Source organism: Lacerta agilis, chromosome Z (assembly GCF_009819535.1).
Source record: "Lacerta agilis isolate rLacAgi1 chromosome Z, rLacAgi1.pri, whole genome shotgun sequence".
In the NCBI taxonomy this organism is placed as follows: Eukaryota; Metazoa; Chordata; class Lepidosauria; order Squamata; family Lacertidae; genus Lacerta; species Lacerta agilis.
Window position 1 is genome coordinate 20,141,733 of NC_046331.1, and position 24,368 is coordinate 20,166,100.

Below are 24,368 nucleotides of genomic sequence, written 5' to 3' on the forward strand. Positions count from 1 at the left end.
CTAAGGTGCTACTGGAAGGAATTTTTTTTATTTTGTTTTTTCAGTATAGCAAGTAGTTTTCACTAGATGAAGTCTGGAGAGGTTTGCCTGTCTTCCCATGCCTGGTGCTGTAAGGTAAGGGTAAAGGTAAGGGTAAGGGTAAAGGTAAAGGTAATCTCGCTTTCAGGCCGAGGGAGCCGGCGTTTGTCCACAGACAGCTTTCCGGGTCATGTAAGCGGAGTTAGTCCAATGGGTCACTGGAGCTTCCGCCAAGTGGTTTGCAGTTCCTGAAAAAGTCCTCACTAGATGGCGCTGCAGAAAAGCTGGACGGAAAGTGCTGCAAGCCCAGCCTCGTCCCCCCCCCCCTTACCGCTGTCTCTGCCACCAAAGAGATAGAGAACTTAGAATGCTACAAGCAGCCTTCCGCTTCAGGTTTCCATTTCACTTCCAACTTAGGTGGGAGAACTAATCGACTCTATGTCCTATGTTATTTGCGTTGGTGGCCCCCCCCCACAGGCCTGGCTGCAAGCCAAGGGCCCGCATGGGCTTATTTTGCTGCAGCGGCAGCATTAAGTAACCTAATTATTAATTAATACAATAATCCCATTGACCTCTCGGCAGCTTTAATACCGTCGAGGACTCCAAAGCCTCTCGAGGCCAGCCTACATGCTCGAGGCAGCCCCGCGAATGGCGCCTGGCGAGCAATAGGCGCCTTCGACGGGGAACCCTGAAGTGTGGCTCCGAAGTGTCGCCTCCTCCTTCTCCGGGACCCGCCCCACCCAGGCACTGCAGTCGATCTCCGAGCGGGATCCTTGCCCGCCCCGAGCCCCGCCCCTGCCTTCCAGCCTCGCTCAATGGACCGCCGATGTGCCTCCTCCGCCGCCTCGCCAGGCCGGGCCAGGCGGGGAGAAGATGGCGCTGTCCAGGGGCTTGCGGTGCTGCCAGCGGGTCTTCGGCTGGGTTCCCGTCGCCATCATCACCCTGGTGGTACTCTGGTCCTACTACGCCTACGTCTTCGAGCTCTGCTTGGGTGAGGCCGGGCGGGGAGCGCGAGGGCGCGGATTCTCCCTGGGCGTCAAGCCCCTCTGGAAACAGGCGGGCTTCCTCATGAGTTGTAACCGGGAGGGAAAGGCAAGGGGAGGTTGCGTAGATCCCGAGCGCACCCCCCCCCCCGCCCGCAGGGAGGCAGGTGGGCTTCCTCGTGAGTAAACACCTTGCCCGGGAGTGAGCCCCTCTTAACGCACCGGGGTTTCCCTCTGAGCAAAGGCAGGAAGGGGGCTGCGCGGATCCTGGGCGCCCAGGGAGTAAGCCCCCTGGGACACAGGTGGGCTTCCTCCCGGGTAAATGTGCCTCCGCCGAGCTGCGCATCTCCTTCTGAAGGGGTGGCTGAAAACCTCCCTGCGTGCCCTTGCTGGGGTGTAGGCAAGAGTCCGCTGCGCGTAATTGAGAGAGTTTGCGAGGTGAGGCGACCCACTCAGAAGGGAGTTTCCGCCTGGGGCAGCAGATGCCAATGCCGATCTCTCTCCCCCACCTCCCATGTTCCTGATGTGGGTTTTCCCCGACTCCCTTCTTCCCTGACGGGGAAAGGGAAATCACAATTTTGGGGCCCTCAGGTGCCGAAATGTCTTGGTTTAGTAGTCCAGCGTTGCCCCCTCAAGACACTGAGAGGGTTGTGAGCTCTCAGCAGGAGCGAGGTTGGGACAATGGACTTCCTGCTTCTCAGTCTTCAGTGGGGAGAATTTAAACCCAAGGCTTCTCTCTCTCTAGCCTGGCCTCTTCCTTTCCTGTTTTTGCTGCGATCCTGCCACCCTCTTGAGCCAGCCTTGATTGTGTTGCACAAAAACCTGGGGCAGTTGTAGCAGGGGGGGGGGGGAATAGAGCCTGGTGAAGGCAGGAGAACAAAGCAGCCTGGCTGTGCTAGAGAAGCTGTGGTGTATCTGTGTAAAAATAACAATGGACTTTCTATAGAAATGATAATCATTACTATTTTTTTAAAAGAAACATTACCTTGGTTTGTAACTGGCCAAACCATTGGTTTCTGTCAATGGTCAACATGCTTATTTATCACTGATCCATCAAGTTAGAATACTGCAGATTATACTTCAGCTTGCATTCTGTTGACTTGGTTTTTGTCATCCCTTCAGATTATGTTGCAGTAATTGATTTGTGAATGAAATGGTTGACATTATAATTATGGTAATATGATGGGGATAATAATAAATCAGATGTGGAAATGGTTTGTCATTGGGAATGGGGTTAGTTAGGAGGGGAAACCAACCTGCTTAGAGGGAGGTGTGTTGGAACTGGGTGAAAGCGAAGCTAGTGATTTGGTGCTAAATGGAGGATAAATAACCGGTAAGCTTCAAGGCCAAGAATTTGACTCCAGGTCTCCCTGGGCAAAGTCAAACACTGTGGCTGTGCTGTACCACTCTGATAACATATCTGCCTGCCATACCAGTTTAAAGTACAGAGCTAGTAGTCTGCAAGAATCCAGGGTGAGAGAAGGGAGAAGATATTGATGCTCATTCCCTCTCCTACCAACATGAACTAGCCGGCCTTTGGTCTAATACAGCAGGGATTTTCTTACGTTATTAGGGTGGAAAGGATGATGTTTGGGAGAGTTGGTGCTCTTTTTGTGGTGAGGAGGGGAGGGGAAAATTATATATTTCCTTCCAAGATTATGCATATAGCATAGGAAGTAACATACAGAAATGATATGCACTCAGGAATGCACGGTAATGCAAAGCCTCCATCAGGGCTTTCTTGGTTGTGGCCATTTCCCTGTGGAAGAGCCTTCACAGAGAAGCCCACCAATGCCTCTTATTATAGGTCTTTTGGTTGACATTTAGGTAAATTGGCATGATTGCTGTACTCTGATTTTGCTGAATCTCATTATGGTTTTATCACATTTTTGTCAGCCAGACAGGGGAGACATCAGATACATTTCAAAATAAATAAAACACATGCCTTTTAAAGCAGGAGTAGTTTCACATGGCCAGTCAAAGCAGATTCTTAAGACCCAAACTATTGCCAGTCACCTGTAGTTCTTTCCTGCGCCCACCCTTTTCCAAAAGCATTCAGGCCAGATGCTGTCTTGAGCAAGGAGATGTGGAAGGCTGCTTTCACTTCTGGAGATCATGCTGCTTGGTATTGCCCCCTCCCCAGCACACATGTTTACTTGTAGAAGAAACTTCCTGTTTTTCCTTAGTCTATTCCTCACAGCTCTCCCACAGCTGCATATGTTATTTTGTTGTTTATGTTGCTTTTCTAAGGAAGATAAAATTTGAGTAAATATATGTGCAACTGAGCATCAGGTATAGGTTGAGCCTCCATCTTATTGAATCAGCTCACATTCCTTCCACTTTTGAATTCTTGTTTAAGAACAAACAGATCAGCATTTTTAGCACAGATTGTCCTTTAAAAAGGTAAAGGTACCCCTGACTGTTAGGTCCAGTCGCGGACGACTCTAGGGTTTCGGCGCTCATCTCACTCCATAGGCCGAGGGAGCTGGCATTTGTCCGCCGTCAGCTTCCGGGTCATGTGGCCAGCATGACTAAGATGCTTCTGGCGAACCAGAGCAGCGCACGGAAACACCGTTTACCTTCCCGCCGGAGGTGTACCTATTTATCTACTTGCACTTTGACGTGCTTTCGAACTGCTAGGTGGGCAGGAGCTGGGACTGAACAATAGAAGCTCACCCCGTCGCGGGGATTCGAACCGCCGACCTTCTGATAGGCAAGTCCTAGGCTCAGTGGTTTAGACCACAGCGCCACCCGTGTCCCATTGTCCTTTAGCCTGTGTAAATGCATTCACAAAATCAGTATATACATCACTGAGGACTTCTCCATGATGAAGCTGCACATGCAGAGGGAAAAATTACATCTTTTTTCCCCTCTGGAGCTAATAAAGCAGGCGGAAGTAAAAATTTAAATCATGCTAGCTGATTTATCAACAACAGTTCTGCTCTTTGATCTGCCTTGCTGGTAATACTGCCCACTGAAGTGTCTTCTTGGATCCTTTTCTGAAGTGGGTGAGAAATAGGTGTGGCACATACCTTTCCAGGCATTGTTGACTTGGTGGATTTTGCAGGAGGGGGGAGGTGTGTGTGTGTCAAACATCTCAAAGTGAGATGTTCCAGGTGCTTACCCAGGTTCTGTTTCCTTGGAATGAAAGTCAGCAAAGACTGTGGTGTCTTTCAGATATGTTTATTTACAGATGTATACAACCTGAGTATAGGACAGAGGGCCTCACAGCATCAACACCCCAACAGATCTTGCTACTCCACTAGTCAGCAGCTTTGGACCCATGTCTCTATGTCTCCTTCCAACTCTGCCCTCAACACAATACTCTGGCTATTGTTCTCCTATCTAACAGTTAGGAGAGTGGGGTGGAGGAAAGGCCCCACCCATTACATTATTGTCTTACAGAGAAACTTGTCTGGCCAACCTCCTCCATTAGATTCTAACCCTCACTGGATATTGTATCCGACGAATTGGAAGGGACTCAGTGCATCATCCAGACTGAGCTCCCCAAACCCACAACATAATTAAGAAAAGGCAAGCACACCAGTAGGTAATTATGGAAATGTGCAGAAATCCTTCCTCTCCCCTATTTTCTGAGCCTCTAGCCGAGTCTGCTTAGACATTGTCAAGATTTTCTCCACAGCTGTAAGAGCTAGCAGTCTTCTTCAACAGAGCATAGGGTTTTCTGAACTGGGGTTCATGTATAGATTTGGATCCATTTGGTCTGCTGTGAATCAAGACTTGGGCAGGTTAACCCTCGGTGGAACTAGTGATTACCAAGGATGTATAGCTGCAGCCCAAATCACCTGCCTGGCTTGTGAATAAAAAAAATGTGTGTGCTGTGATATTGTGCTGCTGTGAGTGTCACCAGCCCACCCCAGCTTCAGTTCTTAGGCTACCATTTGCAAGGCTAAGAAACTAGAAGCACAGTAATGACTCTTGACGGGAAGGAGAGGGGAGGAATGGGTTGGCAGCTTTTGGCAGCAGCCATACATCCTATTTGTTTACTAATAATAATTGTGGTGTCGTGGAAATTGAGGGCTGCCTATAGGCTAGCCTCCTTCAACCTGGTGCCCTCTAAATGTTTTGGATTACAACTTCCATAAGCTGCTGCCAGGATAGTGGAGGACACCAAGTTGGTGAAGGTTTTCGCAGGAGTGGCTTTTGTCAAGAAAATCAGTAGGGCTCAACAAGTACATAGCATGGTGTGCTTGTTGACCTCTGTTGATGGAATCTTATTTCTTTCAGCTGTTCATGCTGTGCATAGTTAAACTATGGAACTCACTCTAATGTGTGTGTATGTGTGCAGCTACATGTCTGTTACTTTGAGTGGATTTGATACCATGGATGGTATCGTGTAGAACCTAATGTCACAATTACCTTGTGATAGTCTTTAAGATGGGATACGGGTGGCGCTGTGGTCTAAACCACTGAGGCTAGGGCTTGCCGATTGGAAAGTCAGTGGTTCAAATCCCCGCAACGGGGTGAGCTCCTTTTGCTCGGTCCTTGCTCCTGCAAACCTACCAGTTCGAAAGCTCGTCAAAGTGCAAGTATAATAGGAAGGTAAACAGCATTTCCGTGTGCTGCTTTGGTTTTGCCAGAAGCGGCTTAGTCATGCTGGCCACATGACCCGGAAAAAACTGTCTGTGGACAAATGTCGGCTCCCTCGGCCAGTAAAGTGAGATGAGCACCACAACCCCAGAGTTGTTCACGACTGGATGTAACTGTCAGGGGTCCTTTACCTTTACCTTTTTAGTCTTTAAGATACCTCAGGACTCCTTGATTTTTTTAAACATAAATGATTAAAATTTACAGTGAGACCTGATTGACACTGACATTATTGTTTCTGCTGCTGTGTTAAAATGTTTCTGTGCACTCAGGCATTTTACAGTATGTGATGGGCTGTTTTTACTGATCCTTAGCTCTTGTTGTGTCTGGTTAATTGCATATTCTGCCGGTTTTGATCTTGTAATTTTTGAGGGATGGGGTTGTTTTTAGTAAAATATGCATTCATTCTTTGGCTTTAAGCTTTGTATATTGTATATGTTTTGTATTTCTGTGAGTTGCCTTGGGTTGTTTTGAGAAAGGTGACTAAGAAATTTAAATAATCATGACAATAATACATTTGTGGAATTTGTCTCACCTAAGCAGAAGATCAGATGCTTTGTATACTGGATGTGCCATCTACTTCTGTCCTATAGAGAGGCATTCTTCATTGTGAGATGGGGATATGGAAGTTACAGATAATTCACTCCTTGTGGTTTTGCTTCACAGTTACCGGTACTTAACACCTCCAGTAGACCTACACCTTCAACAATGTCTGTAGCTGGGATGCCATTGAAATTCAGATCTACATTAGTAAATTGCTGCTTAACTTCTGCAGCCACCCCTTCCATCTGGGTGCCTTGCAGTTTGTAACTTTATCAAAGCAGGTCACTTTCAAATCCCTGTAGCATCTCATCAGGCAGGGCTCCCATCTCCCATAGTCACACTTGTCTCACTCACTCCGCTTGCAGCTGCTTCATTTCATTAAATCAGTTGTTAGAATAATAGATTCATAGAATTGTAGAGTTGGAAGGGACACTGGGGGGCATCTAGTCCAACCCCCTGCAATGCAGGAATCTCAACTAGATCATACATGAGAGATGGCCATCCAACATCTGCTTAAAAACCTTGAAGGGTGGAGAGTCCACCACCACCTCTCCTGGGAACCAGTTCCACTGTCAAATAGCTCTTACTTTCAGCAAGTTCCTCCTGGTGTTTAGTCAGAATCTCGTTTCTTGTAACTTGAAGTCATTGGTTGAGGTCCTACCCTCTGGAGCAAGAAAAAACAAGCTTGTCACAGCCCTTTAGATATTTGAAGATGGCTATTCTATCTTCTTCATTCTCTTTTCCAGGATAAACATACCCATTTCCCTCAAATGTTCCTCATAAGGCTTCATTTTCAGACCCTTGATCATCCAGGTCACCCTGCTCTGCACACATTCCATCTTGCCAATATCCTTCTTAAATGGTGGTTCCCAGAACTGGACCCAGGACTCCAGGTGTGGTCTGACCAAGTCATAATAGAGTGGCACTATTACTTTTCTTGATCAGGCACTATACTTCTGTTGATGCAGCCTAGAATAGCATTAGCCTTTTTTGCTGCTGCATCACACTGTTGACATAGAATCACAGAATCGTAGAGTTGGAAGGGACTCAGAGGATCATCTAGTCCAACCCCCTGGAATGCAGTAATATGCAGCTGTCCAAACATTAAGCTTGTGGTCTACTAAGACCCAAAGAAGCTTTCCACATATACTACTGGCAAGCCAGGTGTCACCCATTTTATATTTGTGCAACTGCTTCTTCCTGCCTATGTGTAGAACCTGACATAAGTTCCTATTTAAATTCATAATGTTATTTTGGACCCAGTTCTCCAATCTGTTATGGTCATATGGAATCCTGATTCTGTGTTCTGCATCATTAGCTACCTCTCCCAGTTTGGTGTCATCTGCAGATTTATTAGCATTCTTGCAATACCTTCACCCAAGTCATTTATAAATATGTTGAACAACAATGGGCCCAGGACAGAACCCACCAGGACCCCACTTGTCACTTTTTTCCAGGTTGAGAAGGAACCACTACTAGTGAGCACTCTTTGGGTTTGGTCAACTAACCAGCTACAAATCCACCTATGTTATCTCGTTCAGTTCAGTTCACATTTTGCCAGCTTTTCTGGAAGAATATCATGGGGGACTTTTTAAAAGCCTTACAGAAATCAGGATACACTATGTTCAAAACATTCCCCTGATCCACTGCTTGTAACTCTGTTGAAAGAAAAAAGAGATGAGATTGGTCTTGCATGACTTGTTTATAAGAAACCCATGCTTGAGCTTAGTAATCACAGCATCCTTTTTTAAATGCTCACAGACCAATTGTTTAACTATCTATACTAGGAGCTTTCCTGGTATCAATCTTAAGCTGGGTCTTCTTTTTTCCTTTTTGTAGACAATATTTGGCCACTTCCAATCTGCAGGGACCCCACGTTTTCTCCATGAATTCTCAAAAATTATAGACAGAGGCTCTGAGATTACATCTGCAGGCCCATTTAGTACGCTTAGGTGCAGTTCATCAGGTTCTGTGCTGCTCCATCTGTTGCTGGCATTGCTACTGGAGCATGTTGTCATACAGCTGACCTTGCTGCTCCAGTAGCTGCTGCTGTTGGTGCCAGAGCATCAACCTGAATGCAGGAATGATGCTGTTCCTCCATTTCCACTTAGGCACACCTTGCTCACATGACCTCTTCCAGGAAACATGAATCCCACTATTGACACCAGTGTTGCATGCCACCACAATCTCTAAGTGATGAAAGATTTCAGGGGTTCCAAGCACTTACCCAGTATTCATGTTTCCTTTTGGAAATAAGACACTGTGGAGATTGTGGTGTCCAGGGCTGTCTTAAGCATATCCGGTGCCATGGTGCAGAGATCCCTCTGCGCCCCCCCCCCCCGCCCTGTTTCCCAGAGTTGTTGACCTTTTCCCAAGCCTCTGCAGGGATCACTCTCCTCTAACGGAGGCTTGGGAGGCAAGCTGTTTAGAACATTACTTGCTTGGGGAAAGAGAGAAAAGTGAATTGGAAGGGTTAAGCTGTCACCTTCCTTTTGCTCTGCTTTCATGACCATGGGTCTCTGATAAAATGGTCATGAAAGCAGAGCAAAAGGAAGGTGACAGCTGGCCAAGGATCCAGGAGTCCCTGAGCATCCACCCTTTGGTGTGCCTAATTTTTTATGTTGCAAGCCTCCAGGCAGGACCTTGTGAGCTTCCTTAAAATAAAATAAAAAAGCCTTGAGAATTAAGCATCACTGAACTCTGTGGAACCTGCTTCCAAGTCAACATGCATAGGAGGAACCAGTAGCACTAGGGTTCCAGCCCGATCCTCCCGGGCAGGTTGACTCTGAAGCCAGACCCCACCGAGTTTAACTTCTCAGGCATCTCAGGCATCCGGTGGCTAATGAAACAAGGTAAGCCCCACCCCACATAATCCATCGCAGGACATGGCACACCCACCCAACCCATTTGAATGGCAATGCCCACCAAGTGGGGGTAAGGGCCGCTTCCTCAGACAACGATGACAGCGGCTTGGTGGGCAGCGGCTGAGGAGATTCCCGCAGCTGAGGGAGAGGATGCAGCAGAGGAGGAGGAGGCGGCCCGTCTTCATCCTCGACCACCGCCTCAGAGTTGAGGAGTGGCTCTTTGTCTGCCTCTGCCTGTGCCGCTGCCACAGAGCGCTTGTGGGAGCTGCCTGACTGGATGCCGGTTCCCGCGCAGGGGCTCAAGGCGGAATTGTCCTCCATGCCGCTCGGTGAGGAGGGTGGGCCGCTGCTGCTGCCTCAGGGCTCCCTTTGTGAGAGAAGGTGAAAGCAGCCAACTCGTGGCCTGCCCAGAAGAAGCAGCACAAGCAGCAGCAGTGCCAACACGCCCACCTGTGCGCCCGCAGAGAGGAACAGGCCGAGGAGGGTAGGAAGAAGGAAAGAGACGCATGCCAGTCAGGGCGGGAGGAGCGGGCTGCCGCTCAATTGGCTCCTGGAGTCAGCACAAAGGGTGGGTTGGCGGGGCTCGCGCTGCTGCTCCTGACAGGAGAGGAAAGGTTGTGGTGGGGTATGAGGGTGCCCACACGCGAATAACTGTTATAGACACACACAAAAACACAAGTTTAGAACATTATAGTTGGCGGGGCGCAGTTGGCAGGCATGTAGGAAAAGGGGAGGCTGGCAGCAAAGCCGCACAGCTCCCCCATTCGCTGGGGCGCCCCTGAGAGGCCGGCACCCTGGTGCAACGAGCCACTAAGCCCAATGGGAAAGATGGCTCTGGTGGTGTCTTTATGATATGTGGCTTATTTACACATACATACAACTTGAGCCTACAATGGAAGAGTTTGCAGCATTAACACCCCAAGAAGATACTGCTTCTCTCATAGCCACAGCCTTGGGATTCCAATAGAAATCAGACTTGGCACACTCTCTCTGCCTTTCCAGCCTGGAGCTTTTGCATCCAGCTTCTAGCTCACATTACTCAACTGTCAACTATGGCCTTCTGTCTTTCTAACTAACAGGCAGTTGAAGGTGGGAGGCCCACCCATTTGTACTCTGGCACAGAGCCACTCCCTTTGATCCTTTAAATGACCCATGCTTAGTGGGTCTCACATGCAGCCTACTTCCTCCCCTCCAAAAAGACATAAATGAATCTAAGTAGAAGATGAGAACGTGAAATTTCCTGTGGAGAAAAACACATGCAACTGATTAAAACCAGGATTTGGTTATTTTCTCCTTGCAGATGGGTGCAGAATGCAGCTTCTTCTGTAGTACAGGGTTGATTATATGGCCAGTGAGTTGAGGTTATTCAGAGAGTTCATTTGTACTGTAAGTAAATAAATCCCGAGTAGCTGCACCCAATTTGAAAAGCAAACAAGCTACATACAGAGGCCTGCCAGGTGTTTAAAGACACATCTTAAAATGTACACATCTGTACAATGTAAAGTATTTATAGCAATTGATTCCTCTGCCTCCCACAACCCCAGTTTTTGTACAATTTAGTTTGCTCTGGATGTCACACATTTCTCTAGATTAGGGTAAATTATTTTAATTAAATTGCCTGAATTAACTGAACGGGCCAGGGTGATCTTGGCTCTTCTCCTGCCGCAGCAGCGTGTGATCTGTTTCAGACATGTCAGCAATGTGGGGTCCTCTCTGACTCATCCTCCTTTGTCTTCTGCTCCCTAGTAGACAGACAAGAGCTGGAAATCAATGTGGCATTGGTGCTCTCTATTTCAGAGGGAATATAGCATCGCATTAATATTGCAACCCCTGCTGGAGAATTTGGATAAGAATCCAGCCTCCAGAGGAGCTTTGTTCAAGCAGCCAGCTTGCGGATGCTGCCACAGCATGAGAATGAGAGCGGGCGGATGTGTTGCCGGCTGGAGTATTATGCCATGTCAGGAAGGAGGGGAAAGAACAAGCATTCTCACTCAAGCCGACTTTTGGGGTTGATGGCGCCAAGGGAGGTCCTGCTGGGAGAGTCAGCATGAGGCTCAGGAAGACTCTAATCAGCCCTCTAGTAAGGCAGGAGCTGCCTCAGCTGCCCAGATTTCTCAAAGGAAGGACAAAGCTTTCCTATGGCACACCCTGAGAGTGCCCAAAATTAAAACAGCTTGGAAACATAGTTCTGCATCTGTTTTTTGTTTTTTTAAACGAGGAAACAGTGTGAACTAAAACAGGTTTTGGATCATAGGAACACAGCACTTCCTCCTCACACCCACTTTATGGCAGGGCTCAGGCTTACGCAGAAATAATTTAGGTTTGCCTGGGGACAGGAACATCCATTTAATCTAGCTGCCAGCAATGTTTATACAGAGATAATGTAGAAGAGTGATGTTTTCCATATGGAGCAAGAGACATGTGCAAGTACCTGAGCATAAGGACATCAGAAGAGCCCTCCTGGATCAGACCAAAGGCCCATCTAGTCCAGGATGCTGTTCTTGTGGTGGCCAATCATGTTACCTGAGAATCCTGTAAGAGGGACCTTAGCACAACTCTCTCCACTTGCAGTTCCCAGGAACTGATATTCAGAGGCATATTACCTCCAATACTAAAGACATTACACAACCATCACAACTATCAGCCACTGATAGCCTCATTCCCCATGAACCTGTCCAACCCCCTCTTAAAGTCATCTAAGTTGCTGTCCATCACTAAGCCCTGTGGCAGTGAGTTCCACAGTACACTATGTGAAGAAGTCCTTCCTTTTAGTCTCTCTTTAATCTTCCTAAATTCAGCTTTGTTGAATGACCCTTTATTCTAGTGTAATGCAAGAGGGACAAAAGCTTTTTCCTCTCTACTTTCTCCATACCATGCACCACTTTCTGTGCCCCCCCCACCATTAGTTGCCTTTTCTGAACTGAGCCGCCAGATCCCTCTCCTCCAGCAGCTCAACAGGGTGCAAAAAAGCTCTCTCTGCCAGGAACCCCACTTGACAACATAAGCTTGAAAAGCCATCAGGAATGGCATTTTAAAATGACATATAACCTGCTTGGACTTCCTGCCTGACCCTTGCAGCAACTTTTATTGAATCCTGCCATCTTTCATTAAGAGCTTCTGAGAAGTGTAACTCTGACCAACAGGGCCTAGAATTATTTCAGGGAAAGAATGAATGTGCTTTTAAAGATAAACTTCGTACACAGTACTGTGTACTGTGCTTCAGTTATGAAAGCAACCCTAGGAGCAAAAGATGTGTGCAGCTATAACCTGATAAGAAGGATGTGCACACTTCCAGTTGTGATTGCTGCTGTGTAAAGAGTGCATTAAGATCTCCTTCAGACATTTATATGCATATATTCTAACATGGCATGAGAACATCCTTAAAGGACAGTATAACATCCATGCCAGATTCCGTGATGGTTCCAAATTCTTTATCTGTGTGTCTGTGTAATCACAGAAAAGTACCTCCCTTGCTGATAGCGAAGTCTTTTTTTTTTTTTTTTTTAGAAAAAAAATTGATCTTTTTTTAATCTTATACACAGTATTTTACAAAGATGTACGGTAAATATTCCAAATACAAATATAAATAAAAAACTTTGAACAAAAACCTGTTGTCCCGTTTTGTTGTCATTTTGCTTAATTGTTGCTTCAAAACTCTTTATGCTTTATCTTTATCTCTAAACACACATCCATATTAATTTTAAATAATATTCAGTTAATATTTACCATACAACAATTAGTCTTAAGCCGCACCTAAAAGTAACATCATCCACTAAGCTAAAGATAATATACATATAAATAAATAGCTACGAGAAAAAAAGTAAAAAAAATAAAGAGATAATAAAAAAGAAAGAAAGAAAAAGAACACCCCCCACCAACCAATAGAAAAACGAAGACACACACAAAAACAACAAAAACCAATGCTAGTATATGATCCAAACCCAATTGACTTCCTGTCCGCCCCAAACATATTACCAATTCTTACTTGTAAGTGTAGGTCAACAAGTCCACATATCTTCATTACATCATCATTCCACTGCAATATCAACCGGTACCCTGTTATCATATCCTCTTCCTCTTTCTATCTCCAAGACTATTGAAAGGCTGGCATAGCTATTTGTCCCTTAGTGTATTTTTGTACATATATTGTATATGGGTATCACCCAGACTGACACACACACACACACACACACACACACACTATAACAGTATATATGCATGTGGGAGTGGAATTAGAAGGAAATGAAGTCAGAAGGAAGTGAAAGCAAAATAGCTACATATGGTGATATGCAAGAAAACAGTCATCAAAAGCATATATATTCTGACACACATATTCTGGCATTTGTAAATCAATTTGAGAGCAACCATTTTATCCTCTTTCCCAATTAACATATGTAGCATTATTTTTGCAAGAATGGGACTATAAAGGCAGGTTTTACTGGATTGTTTTTTGTGGTGCAGCACCTGAAACTTGATAAACTGGATGGGGTGCAATTTCACCGTTCTACCTAAGCTGCCTTTCCTGACGTACTTACTTGGAAATAAGTACTCTTGAAACAAATCAAATGTGATTGTGTTAACAGCTGTTGTTGTCTTTGCTTTCACCTCTGTGGACCAATATCATATAGATAAATATGGGTGTGATTTTTCCATCACCAGCAAGCTTTTGAGAGCAGTATTGGCAACCATTTGGTCATTTGGTTGGTTTTCTTATTTTGAGTTTATGTGCTATTTGTATGCTGCTTTGCCAACAGCAACATTGAGTGTAAAATAATTAAGTGTTAAAATGAGCAAATAACATTTTCATTAGTATAATCAGCAATGCACAATAGCGTATAAGTAAAGTAAAAATAAACAATTCAGTAAGCAATTAATGCTTGTATTGACTCCAATACAAACTCACAAAAATCAAAAAGAATTACTCAGAAGAGGTGGCTGAGCAGCAGCCCCCTCCCAGTTGGCAGCATCCTCAAGAACAGGGGTAGGCAACCTAAGGCCCATGGGCCACAAGAGGCCCATGGGGATTGTTTAACTGGCCCATGAGGTGCCCCCAAACCAAGCTGCCCGTCCGGCGAGGCCCCGTGCACTGCGCTAAACCGGTGCAGCACGGCGCAGGGACTCGCTTCTGTGGCACCAGAAATCGTGTCTGCGCAGATGCAGATGCCAGAAATCGCAGGCACATGTGTACGATCCGGCCCACAGAGGGATCTCCGCTGGAGTGAATCAGCCCAGGCGAGGTAAACCTTGCTGAGCCCTGCTCAAGAACATAAAAGAGCCTGCTAGATCCAGCCATTGGCCCATCTAGTCTAGCATCCTGTTCTTACAGTGGCCAACCAGATGCCTGTAGGAAACCAGCAAGCAGAACATGAGTACAAGAGAACTCTCCCCTCCTGTGGTTTCCAGCAACTGGCATTCAGAAGCATTACTGACTCCAACTGTGGAGGCAGTGCATAGCCATCGTGACTGGTAGCCATTGATAACCTTGTCCTCCATGAATTTGTCTAATCCTCTTTTAAATCCATTCAAGTTTATGACCATCACTGACTCCTATGTGCGCAAATTCCATAGTTTAACTATGCACCAGGAAGGAACTTCTTCACTCTCAGTCCCAGGCAGAAGGTTTTTTCATAAGTCTAACCACAAGAGTGGCAGGTGGAGCCCTAGATAGAGCACATACAATTTCTTGCAAACAGAAGCACTACATTAGGCTGTTCCATAGTTTAAGCCACCACAGTGGCAGCGGAGCTGCTCTCACGGCTCTGTCCAGTTCATTTGAACCTTATTGATTGAAATTGGGAGCGTGGGGATCAAGGTTAAGGGCTTAGGGGTGATATCTTTTGACCTTGGTGAATGTGGTCTGGTGTTAAAGTGGAACTGATGTTAAAAATGAATAGTAGATCATGTTCATCTACTATCATATACCCTTTCATCCTTCTGCGGATACTTATTAGCTCATCATTCACACAGGCAGGAACTGACTTCTTTCAGAACATAATTTCTATTTAGTAATGAGAAATAGGACTGGATTGTAGTCGCTGCATTTGGAAATAGCCAAAGATTAATTCCCATTTTGTTCATTTGAGGAAACATGGCATCACGATAAGGTCAATTTTATTACCATTCAGCTAGCAAATGTCAACACTACTTCATGTAAGTTTATCTCGGGGGGAGGCAGTTTTTTGAGAAGTCATGGGGGCTGTAGGGATAATCATAAATGGAGGGTTCAAGCTGGGTAATCCTCAGTGAATTACATCCCTTGGATTTAACAGTACTTAACAGTACTTTAATTTCCAGAAGGGTAACAGTGTTTGTCTCTTGCAGCAAAAATTAACTAGAATCTTGTGGTGCCTTATAGACGAACAAGTGCATTAGGACATAAATGCATTAGGACATCATGAGCATAAGCTTTCAGCCACGTTCAGCCTGAGCCTATTACCGTATGTGTATATGTGTGTATATATTATTTATTAGCTGCCCTTCACCCCAAAGTCCCATTAAAACACAATATTAAAAACAGTTTAAAACAACTTACAATCACAAAATAAGGTGGGCCCTAAAAAGATGCCTCTTGAGTGTCAAATGCCCAGAATAAAGGGTAAATATAGATGAATATATTCAGAAACAATTCAGCAAAGGAGATCTGTGCAAACATTGTGAGGCATGCAGAGATTTCTACCGTATTATTTAAGAGCGGAAAGAATAGATATATAAAATATGATTTAGCATCCTAAGCAGCACAGGACTTATCATTCATGGAGAATAATTGTAATCCTCATTATGTATGGGATTTCTAAATGGTACATGAAATGTTAGGAACTACCTCAGGATGTTTTGCATATTGTGTAAAACATGTCTTTCTCTTCTCTTTCTTGTTGTTATGTTATGTTATGTTAATTATTGTGGTACAGGTTTGCATGCACGCCACTATGTACATTCCCTTGTTATAATTGTTCTCTCTGTTTTATATCATAGCTGTCAACTTTTTCCTTTTCTTGCGAGGAATCCTATTCGGAATAAGGGAATTTCACTTAAAAAGGGGGGAAAGTTGACAGCTATGGTTCCCTTGCATTATAAAATGAAATAATATGCATTATAAAATGAAATAATGAAAAGCTTTACAGAGAATAGAATAAAACTATGTCTATTCTCTGCGCTAGAGGTGATATTTATTTATTTATTAATAACTTTCATTTATGACAAATAAACATTTCAAACAGAATCATCTTTACATATCATATTTCGACTTCCCTCCCCTTCTTTCTGTGGTTCCTCATATTTATTTTCCTGCATATTCATATATATATATATATATATATATATTCTATGTTATATTTTATTTCCATCCATTTCATGTATGTTTTCAATACTGCACATTTTTACATTGATGTCTTAATTTGTTTATGATGAGTTTGTAAATATTCAATAAATGATTTCCATTCCCCCTTCAAGACTTTGTTATCTTGATTTCTTATTCTTCCGATAAGTTTCGCCATTTCTGAATATTCCGTTAGTTTCTGTACCCATTCTTCTTTTGATGGGACATCTTCCTCCTTCTATCTTTGGGCAAATACAATTCTTACAGCAGTGGTTTATTTATACTGTTTAGGTAACTCCAATCGTGTAATTCCTAAAAGAAAAGCTTCTGCTTTTTAAAAACAAAAGTTATCTTAAACATCTTATATCATTTTTGTCTTTCTCTTCTCTTTCAGTGACTGTGACCAGTTCCATAGAAAAAGGTATGTGGCTGTTTATGCATTTTCAGTTGAGGGGTGAAGGAAGCTTCATGCAGCGTTAAGCCATGTTGTTTAACACCATCATGTGTACTTTGGCCTTTAGCGTCCTTTGTCATTTGCACAGACCAATTTCTCCACTAGGTATATCTTGCTTTCTTGTAGAACAGATAAATATTTCCCTGTCAATCACCTAACTTGAGGGAGAGTTCATGCTTTTTCATTTATTCATCTCCCTGAAGACTAGGCTGTCTTGGAAGCCAAGCATTAAAACAAAGAGGTTGGGGGGGAATCAGTGCCCCTCTATGTCTTCCTGATTGCTCTTTTTCTCCTTTAGTGGCCTACCTCACCATATTCCATGTGATCTTCCTGTTCTTCATATGGACGTATTGGAAGTCTATATTTACTCCTCCACAACAACCGGACAAAAAGGTAAAAAAGCAGGGATGCTCTGGAGCAGCAAAGAAAACAGTTGAATCAAGAGTTAGTTCTGCTGCCTCACCCTCTTCAGCCTTAAGAATGTCTAGCCAAACTCAGACAACACCCCTGGCCAGAGCCATTTGCTGCCCCCACAGTAGCCTGAGAGCAAACAGATCAACAGTGGGTGGGGGTGTGAGAGTGGGGGGAAGGAGGGAGAGAGATGCAGCATGAGATGATAAGGTATGTTACAAGATCCTTTAAAAAAAACCCACCAGAACAGGAAGAGACAGAAATCTAACAGGTGCTGGAATCACATTTATTGATAGCAATTGTAATCATCCCAATGTGATTCGGTCAAATGACTCTTTGTCGGGGGCTGTCTATAGTAGCTTATGTTACTATCACATAACTAACTATATTATAGTAGCATGCCTCTATGAAATTAGTTATAGTTGTGTTATTATAACAAGTTAGTTGAAGCCTGTGTGGACTCCATGGCAAACATGTAAGTGTGCTAGATACAGGGCATACCCTTGGTTTAGTTTTTGTCCTTAGTGGAGAGAGGGGTGGCCATAACCCTGTTGCACAGTCTGACCACTTCCTGGCAAAGTTTAGACCTCTGACAGCAGCCAAACCATTAGTGGTTGAGGATGACTCTTGATGGTCTGTCTCCAAAGACTAATGGAGCCAGATAGGTTCCTGGCTGTTCTGGGGGATTTCCCTGTGGACAGAGCCAGTGACCCTGTCAAGGCCTTGGTCTGTCAGTACCATCACTGCAGGGCCCGCACTGCACCATGGTTTACTGAGTTGTTGCAGATGGCAGAAAACTTGCTCCAAAGATGACCAAACACTTACTCGGTCATACAACTCTGCCTGAGAAGTGGTACTGAAGGCAGTGGACAAGAAGTACTTTACTGCTGGCATCACCTTCTCTGTGAACTGTCCAGCAGTTATTTCAGGTGGCCCCAAGGCTAACTGTACCAGAAGTACTGGATGACACTACATACACACACACACACACACACACACACACACACACACCACCCCTGGAGCACTTGGTAGCATGCTGTGAGTGTGCTGCACTGCATTTTGGGGATAAAGTCACTCAGCTCTATAGCGCTTTAATGTAGCAATTGTGCAAACCTAGTCAAGGTGTTCAATTCAGCACTTTCCCATATTTTATGCATGGGGCTTTGTCTCTTGTTTACCACTTAGAAATGCAAATGACTAAGTGGTATATTGATGTCTCAAATAAATAAAATCCCTTTCTTCTTCTTCCAGTTCCACATGTCTTATGCTGACAAAGAGCGCTATGAGAATGAAGAGAGACCAGAGGGACAGAGACAGATCCTTGCCGAAATGGCACGGAAATTGCCGGTGTACACGAGAGCAGGGAATGGAGGTCAGCTGCACAGCCAGCCTTGGAAATGTCCACCTCATCACTCTAAGCAGCACACACCAGCAACCCACCTCATGAAACGTCCTTGCCCTTTTGACTTTAATGCGGAGGGAATCATATTAGTTTAAAAGGATTTTCTTTTAACTTTCTCTGTCAGTCTTTGTAGTAGAGAGGAAATCCCTTAAAGATGTTCTTGATTTGTAAGAAAGTGGCTCAATGCTTTGTTACCATATGCTGCCTCAGTCTCCAGCTGCTGTATACATTCAGAGAGCTAACTGGATTTCAGACCTGAATTGTGCTCTTAAAACAGAAGTCCAATGGTAGAGTATGCATTTCACTTCCTTCAGGAAGGCCCCATGGTTTTGTTTCTTTATATATATATTTATATCCCAACTTTTTCCTCCAAGGAGCACAACATGGCACACACATTTCTCCCCCTCTCTATTTTATCATCACATATGAGGTAGGCTAAGAAGTTGTGACTGGCCTAAGGTTCACCCAGTGAGCTTCATGGCTGAGTGGGGATTCAAACCACCACTGGTCACAAGTAGACAATGGGTCCATATTATGATCAATTAGGAAGCAGCTTGATTTTATAGATAGTCACCCCCAGATGTTTTGGAACTCCCATCAACGCCAGCCAGTATGGCCATGTTGACTGGAGCTGATGGGAGTTGTATTCTAAAACTTCTGGAGGGCACCAGGTTGACAAGTGCTCCTGTTAAACTTGAAACAATTAATTGCATCCAGCATAGTGTGGGACATCATGGTCATATACATGGCTAATTTTAGCCTTCTCACAACAGAATTTTATATTTCTCTGTTCCTAGAAGCTAACAAGAACTGCCAAGCTCAGGACTGGTTGCTTTTAATAGTAAGACTTTGATTTGCAGTAAACGAAAAGAAGTCATTCATGAAGTCTAGTTCAACTAGGTGGTCTAAAGCCAAATGTGGTTTACATTTGTGAAACATGCAAAGCCCCATCACAAACATATTTTGTATCTAATGTTTGCTCTATACTGAAGTGTTTAAATTTTTCAAGCTACTGTTAATGCCTTGATTGTCTTCCTATCCATGCTTCCGATTTCATAGGACTGTTAATAACAAATAGCATTTATTTTATGCATTTCAAAGCATTGTTCAAGCTTGTAAAATCAGGCAGTATTATCAGAGGAAATGGTCTTGCTTAAAGCTGCCTATTGCTCACTCCCATTATGGCTAATGAAGGCGTTATGGGGTTTGCTCCTTTGCAGCGATTCGATTCTGCGATAGATGCCAGCTCATCAAACCTGACCGCTGCCATCACTGTTCGGTTTGTGCCATGTAAGTTTACCAGAATGATTTACATCACTATAACTCCGCTCATGAAGCAGAAAGCTAGCTCTTGGTGCTTCAAGGAGAAAGATAGAGCAGTCATGGGCTTGTCTACATTTGGGCATCATTTTACTGTTAATCCACTTTCTTCCCATTCAACCAGAGTAGTCCACACCCACATGTATTTCAATTTGTGTATGAGGAAGAACTTGTATTTTCTGTTCATACCAGCAAATGTTCCCTTTTGTGTTTGTCCCCACCTTCTGATTTGTTGAGTCTATTTTGCCAATTAAGTACTGACAGAGCATGCACATCCCTGCACCCACACCTGTTTGTTTTTGAATGAATGAATTAATCTTTATTTGCATCAGCCATTAGCCATAGCAATAAAACAACAATATGATATACAAAAAATAAAAATAAAAAGTCAATTATATAAAATACATCTTGATCTTCCAAGAGAAAGGATGCTGTGGCAGTGGCTGGGCGACCCAGAATGGACAATAAAAGAGGGGTGATAACCTCATTCCTCAAGTCTTTATAAAGAGTTTGTTTTTTGTTTAAACCCTGCCCCCAGGAAGTGCACAAAACCACATACATCAGGCAGTTATAAATTCTCAGTATACAGTTTTTAATTTAAAAATATAACACAAAAAACCCAAAGATAGTATTGTTTCTGTCCTTTTGGTGTTTCCCTTCATGGTGTCCTGATCTTTCCCCCCCTTTTTACAGGTGTGTATTAAAAATGGATCATCATTGCCCATGGTGAGTGGCACCCCTTGAATTCTATCTTTCTCATGTCCTCCAGATGTTTTAGACTACAACTCCCTTCAGCCATAGTCAGCATGGATGCTGGGGCTAATAGGTGTTGTAGTTCTAAACATCTGTGGTGCACCAGGTTACAGGTTGCTACTGTAGTAAAGCCTCTGGCTATAGCTGGGTTCCTTTGAGGACAGATGTTCTACTGACTAGCAAATACTAAGTATTACTTATATACTTGAGTATAAGCCTAGTTTTTCAGCACATTTTTTGTGCTGAAAAAGCTGCCCTCGGCTTATACTTGAGTGAGGCGGGCGGTGGGGGCAGCGAGAAAGAAGCCCTTTCTCTCTGCTCGTGCCGCCACCCGCTCTCCCCAGTTAACCATTCCTTAAGAAGCGTACAAGAACGGGGGTTCTTTACTCTGCCCAGGCAGCTTGTTCCATTCCTGAACTGCTCGCATAAATGCAAACTTGGCAAAGGAGGAAGAGGAAGGAGCAGCCCAAAGGGCTGCTTTCGGTCTGCTCGTTCCTCCTCCTCCTCCACAGCCGCAAAGGTGAACCAGCTTATACTCGAGTCAATAAGCTTTCCCAGGTTTTTCCGGGAAAATGAGGTGCCTCGGTTTATATTCGGGTCAGCTTATACTCGGGTATATACGGTACCTTAGTGCTTCAAATGACCAACTGTTATTATCTGAATACATAAATGCCATAGACTCCTGTACCAAGTATAGTGGGATATGACAGCCAACGGGGAAAAGTATTTGAAATTAGTATTTGGTGGAAATTCATGTCTCCTGTGCACCAGGATAAAAGGTTTCCCGGTGTTATTAACTATGGGAAATTGCTAGCCCAGTTTTTTGTGTGTTTTTTAATAGGAAAGCAGACTCTTTTGGTTGAACACTCCCCAGTCTGGAGCACATTTTAAACCAAATTTGAATTGAGTGTCTGTGGCACCCTGGGAATGAAAAAATCAAGTTGTGTTGTTTCTTAGGACTTTCAACCTTAATAAATAGATGGCTTGTGTTTTCTATAGAAAAAATGAGGTTGGAATATGAAAGTAAATGAGACTGAGATTATGCCCAAGTGCTGACGTGGAACTCACTCTCCCAGAAGGCAGTGGTGACCACCAACTTGGATGGCTTTAAAAGAGGATGAGACAAATTCATGGAGGAGGCTATCAATTGCTATTGCGGAGGCAGCAATGTTTCCAAAATACCAGTTGCTGGAAGCCACAGGAGGGGAGAGTGCTCTTGTGCTCTGGTCCTGCTTGTGGGTTTCCTTTGGGGCACCTGGTTGTCCACTATGAGAATGGGAGGTTGAACTAGAAGGGCCATTGGCCTCACTCAGCAGACTCTTGTTATGTTCCTTTCTTCTTATAGCTGGTCATGACGTTGATGGCACTCTGCAGTTATGCTCCATCAAGAAAATAAGAGTGCTTTTCACTGCTTTCACTTTGCTCCCAGCCCCATTATGTTTAATGTGCCTTTCCCCCCCTCCTTTGCTCTCTAGGGTAAACAACTGCATTGGATTTTCTAACTACAAATTCTTCCTGCTGTTTTTAGCATATTCTCTTTTGTACTGCTTGTACATAGCTGCAACAGTCTTCAAGTATTTCATCAAGTATTGGACAGTAAGTTTTTGAACCTGGCTGCTTTCTATGTATTGTTTTTTTTTAAAAAAAAAAAAACACTCTGGGTTCCAATATTAAAGCAGTGACAATAGCTCAGCTGGAAACACACATTTGTTTCTATGCAAAAGGATCCGTGTTCCATCCTTAGCATCTCCAGGTGGCAAAACCACTGTATGAAAGCCCTGGAGAGAGCCTATTTCTTTAGAGCGAACAACACTGTGCTCAGTGGTCTGACTCCAATATATGAAGCCCAAATCAAGTGGTCTTCTAATTAGGCACAAGTAAGATCTGCTAGCCCACAAAAGATTTACTGGTCTTTTCACATATAGGTTGGCTGATGGATGTAAGTCATAACAGGCTATCTTCCTTATCTTGAGTCAGACCATTGGTGCATCTAGCTCAGCTCTAACTGGCAGAAGCTGATGTGCTGTGTGTGTGTGTGTAGCACTTTGTGGCCATTTTTGGGTTGACTATTTTTGTGGTGATCAGGCTGGGGTTATTGGGGCTGGTAGGGGTTCGAATTGCTTTGAATTTAGTGCCTGATCAGTTTTAGTCTTGTTCTTTGCTGTTTGTTTAATAAGAAGAATAAGAATAGTATTATCATCATCTCTCCATGGCTCTTTCACAGCCAGAACTGCAACATAGGTAGGAAAGATGTGCGAATCTGCTCACTTTCCTTTGCTTTCCTTTGCAGGAGGAGCTGACCAACGGACGTGCCAAGTTCCATATCCTTTTCCTCCTTTTTGTGGCAATCATGTTTTTTGTTAGCCTACTCTTCCTCTTTGGCTACCATTGCTGGCTCGTCAGCCAAAACAGGTCTACGTTGGGTAAGCTGTTTATTGCACCTGCTCTGCAGAGTTCCTAGGTTAGGAGCAGAGGGTGCTGGCAGTAACGGGTTTTGAAATGTTCTGCGGCTGCTCAGGCAGATTTGAGAAATGGAGGGTATGGAGCAAAACTACACCTTTTCTCTTGACAGATGTGCATCATTCAAATCTCTGCTCTGACATCATCTCATATGAGATCCTCAGCTGAGACTTTACACTAGGTGCTACAACTGCTTGAAGTATATCAGGTGGCCATACATTAGAGCAAGAGTGAGCTGGCCTCCAGTTTGTCAGAACTACTTCATTTTTTACTGGAACTTCAAGATTTACCAAATGTAAAGGCATACAGTTAGAATTTAAGGAGCAGGGTGTTTCTGAACTCACTCTCAGCCCTAGAAACTAAGCTGGTCTCACAGTCCTTTCGCACAAACATCTGCTCCTGGTTAACACAAGCTTTCTTCATTTCAAGTAGTTTATAATATAATACGAAAAACCTTGTTGTTGTTGTTGCTATTTTTAAACAAGTGCAAGTCGGAAACTGTTGCTGAACTACTGCAGATCACTCAGAGATCTATCAGTAGATTCCAGTCTATCTTCTGTTCACCTCTTCATTAGTGGACCTTTGTGACAGTGAAACCCAGTCTTTATTTTATTTTAATTTTAATTTTAAAAGTGTAATCCTGCTCTTCATGATTTTTTTTTAACTCAAGGCTACTGGGGTGGCTTACAGATCACTACAGGTGTGACAGAACCTGCCTCCAGGCTTTACTGTCTAAAAATGCATGACACGAAAGGAAAATGGCCTAAGGGGGAAGAGGAAATAAGAAAACTTATGTACAAGTTCTTGGGTACAAGTTATTCTGCTGAGAAACTGTGGTGGAATGGTTCAAGGGGTGGATAATCCCAAAGTTGCTGGTCTCTATAATCTGTCACTCAAGGGGACACACCTGGTGCCCTCAGGTGCAGGAAGGATGCATCACGAGTATGCAGAAACCTCTACCATTTTTCAGTGATCACTTTTCATTTCCAAAATGATATGCATTCAGCTATCAAGTTCAGTATAGGAGAGTATGGTAACAAATCACATTTTATTTTTGTCTGCAGAGGCCTTTTCAGCTCCTGTGTTTCCTACTGGCCCCGATAAAAACGGATTTAATCTTGGCATTAAAAAAAATCTTCAACAAGTGTTTGGAGAGAAAAAAAGACTTTGGTTCCTCCCTGTGGTATCCAGGTAAGCAGACAGGAAGCTGCTGTCAGCCTAAGAGTAGAAGAGTGCA

The 24,368-nt window shown here is 44.0% G+C and overlaps 1 protein-coding gene across 3 annotated transcripts in view; it reads left to right on the forward strand.

Annotated features, from left to right (window-relative positions):
- Positions 1-842: 842 nt before the first annotated feature.
- The window catches only part of ZDHHC15 (zinc finger DHHC-type palmitoyltransferase 15), a 31,272-nt gene continuing 7,746 nt past the window's right edge, over positions 843-24,368 (forward strand). For all 3 annotated transcript variants that reach the window (XM_033137462.1, XM_033137461.1, XM_033137463.1), the window contains exons 1-9: positions 843-1,009; positions 16,726-16,752; positions 17,084-17,178; positions 18,448-18,568; positions 19,819-19,888; positions 20,612-20,644; positions 22,147-22,267; positions 22,962-23,094; positions 24,196-24,322. In XM_033137462.1, the coding sequence (XP_032993353.1) occupies positions 892-1,009; positions 16,726-16,752; positions 17,084-17,178; positions 18,448-18,568; positions 19,819-19,888; positions 20,612-20,644; positions 22,147-22,267; positions 22,962-23,094; positions 24,196-24,322 (845 nt within the window). In that variant the 5' untranslated portion in view covers positions 843-891. The remainder of the gene's footprint in view (positions 1,010-16,725; positions 16,753-17,083; positions 17,179-18,447; positions 18,569-19,818; positions 19,889-20,611; positions 20,645-22,146; positions 22,268-22,961; positions 23,095-24,195; positions 24,323-24,368) is intronic.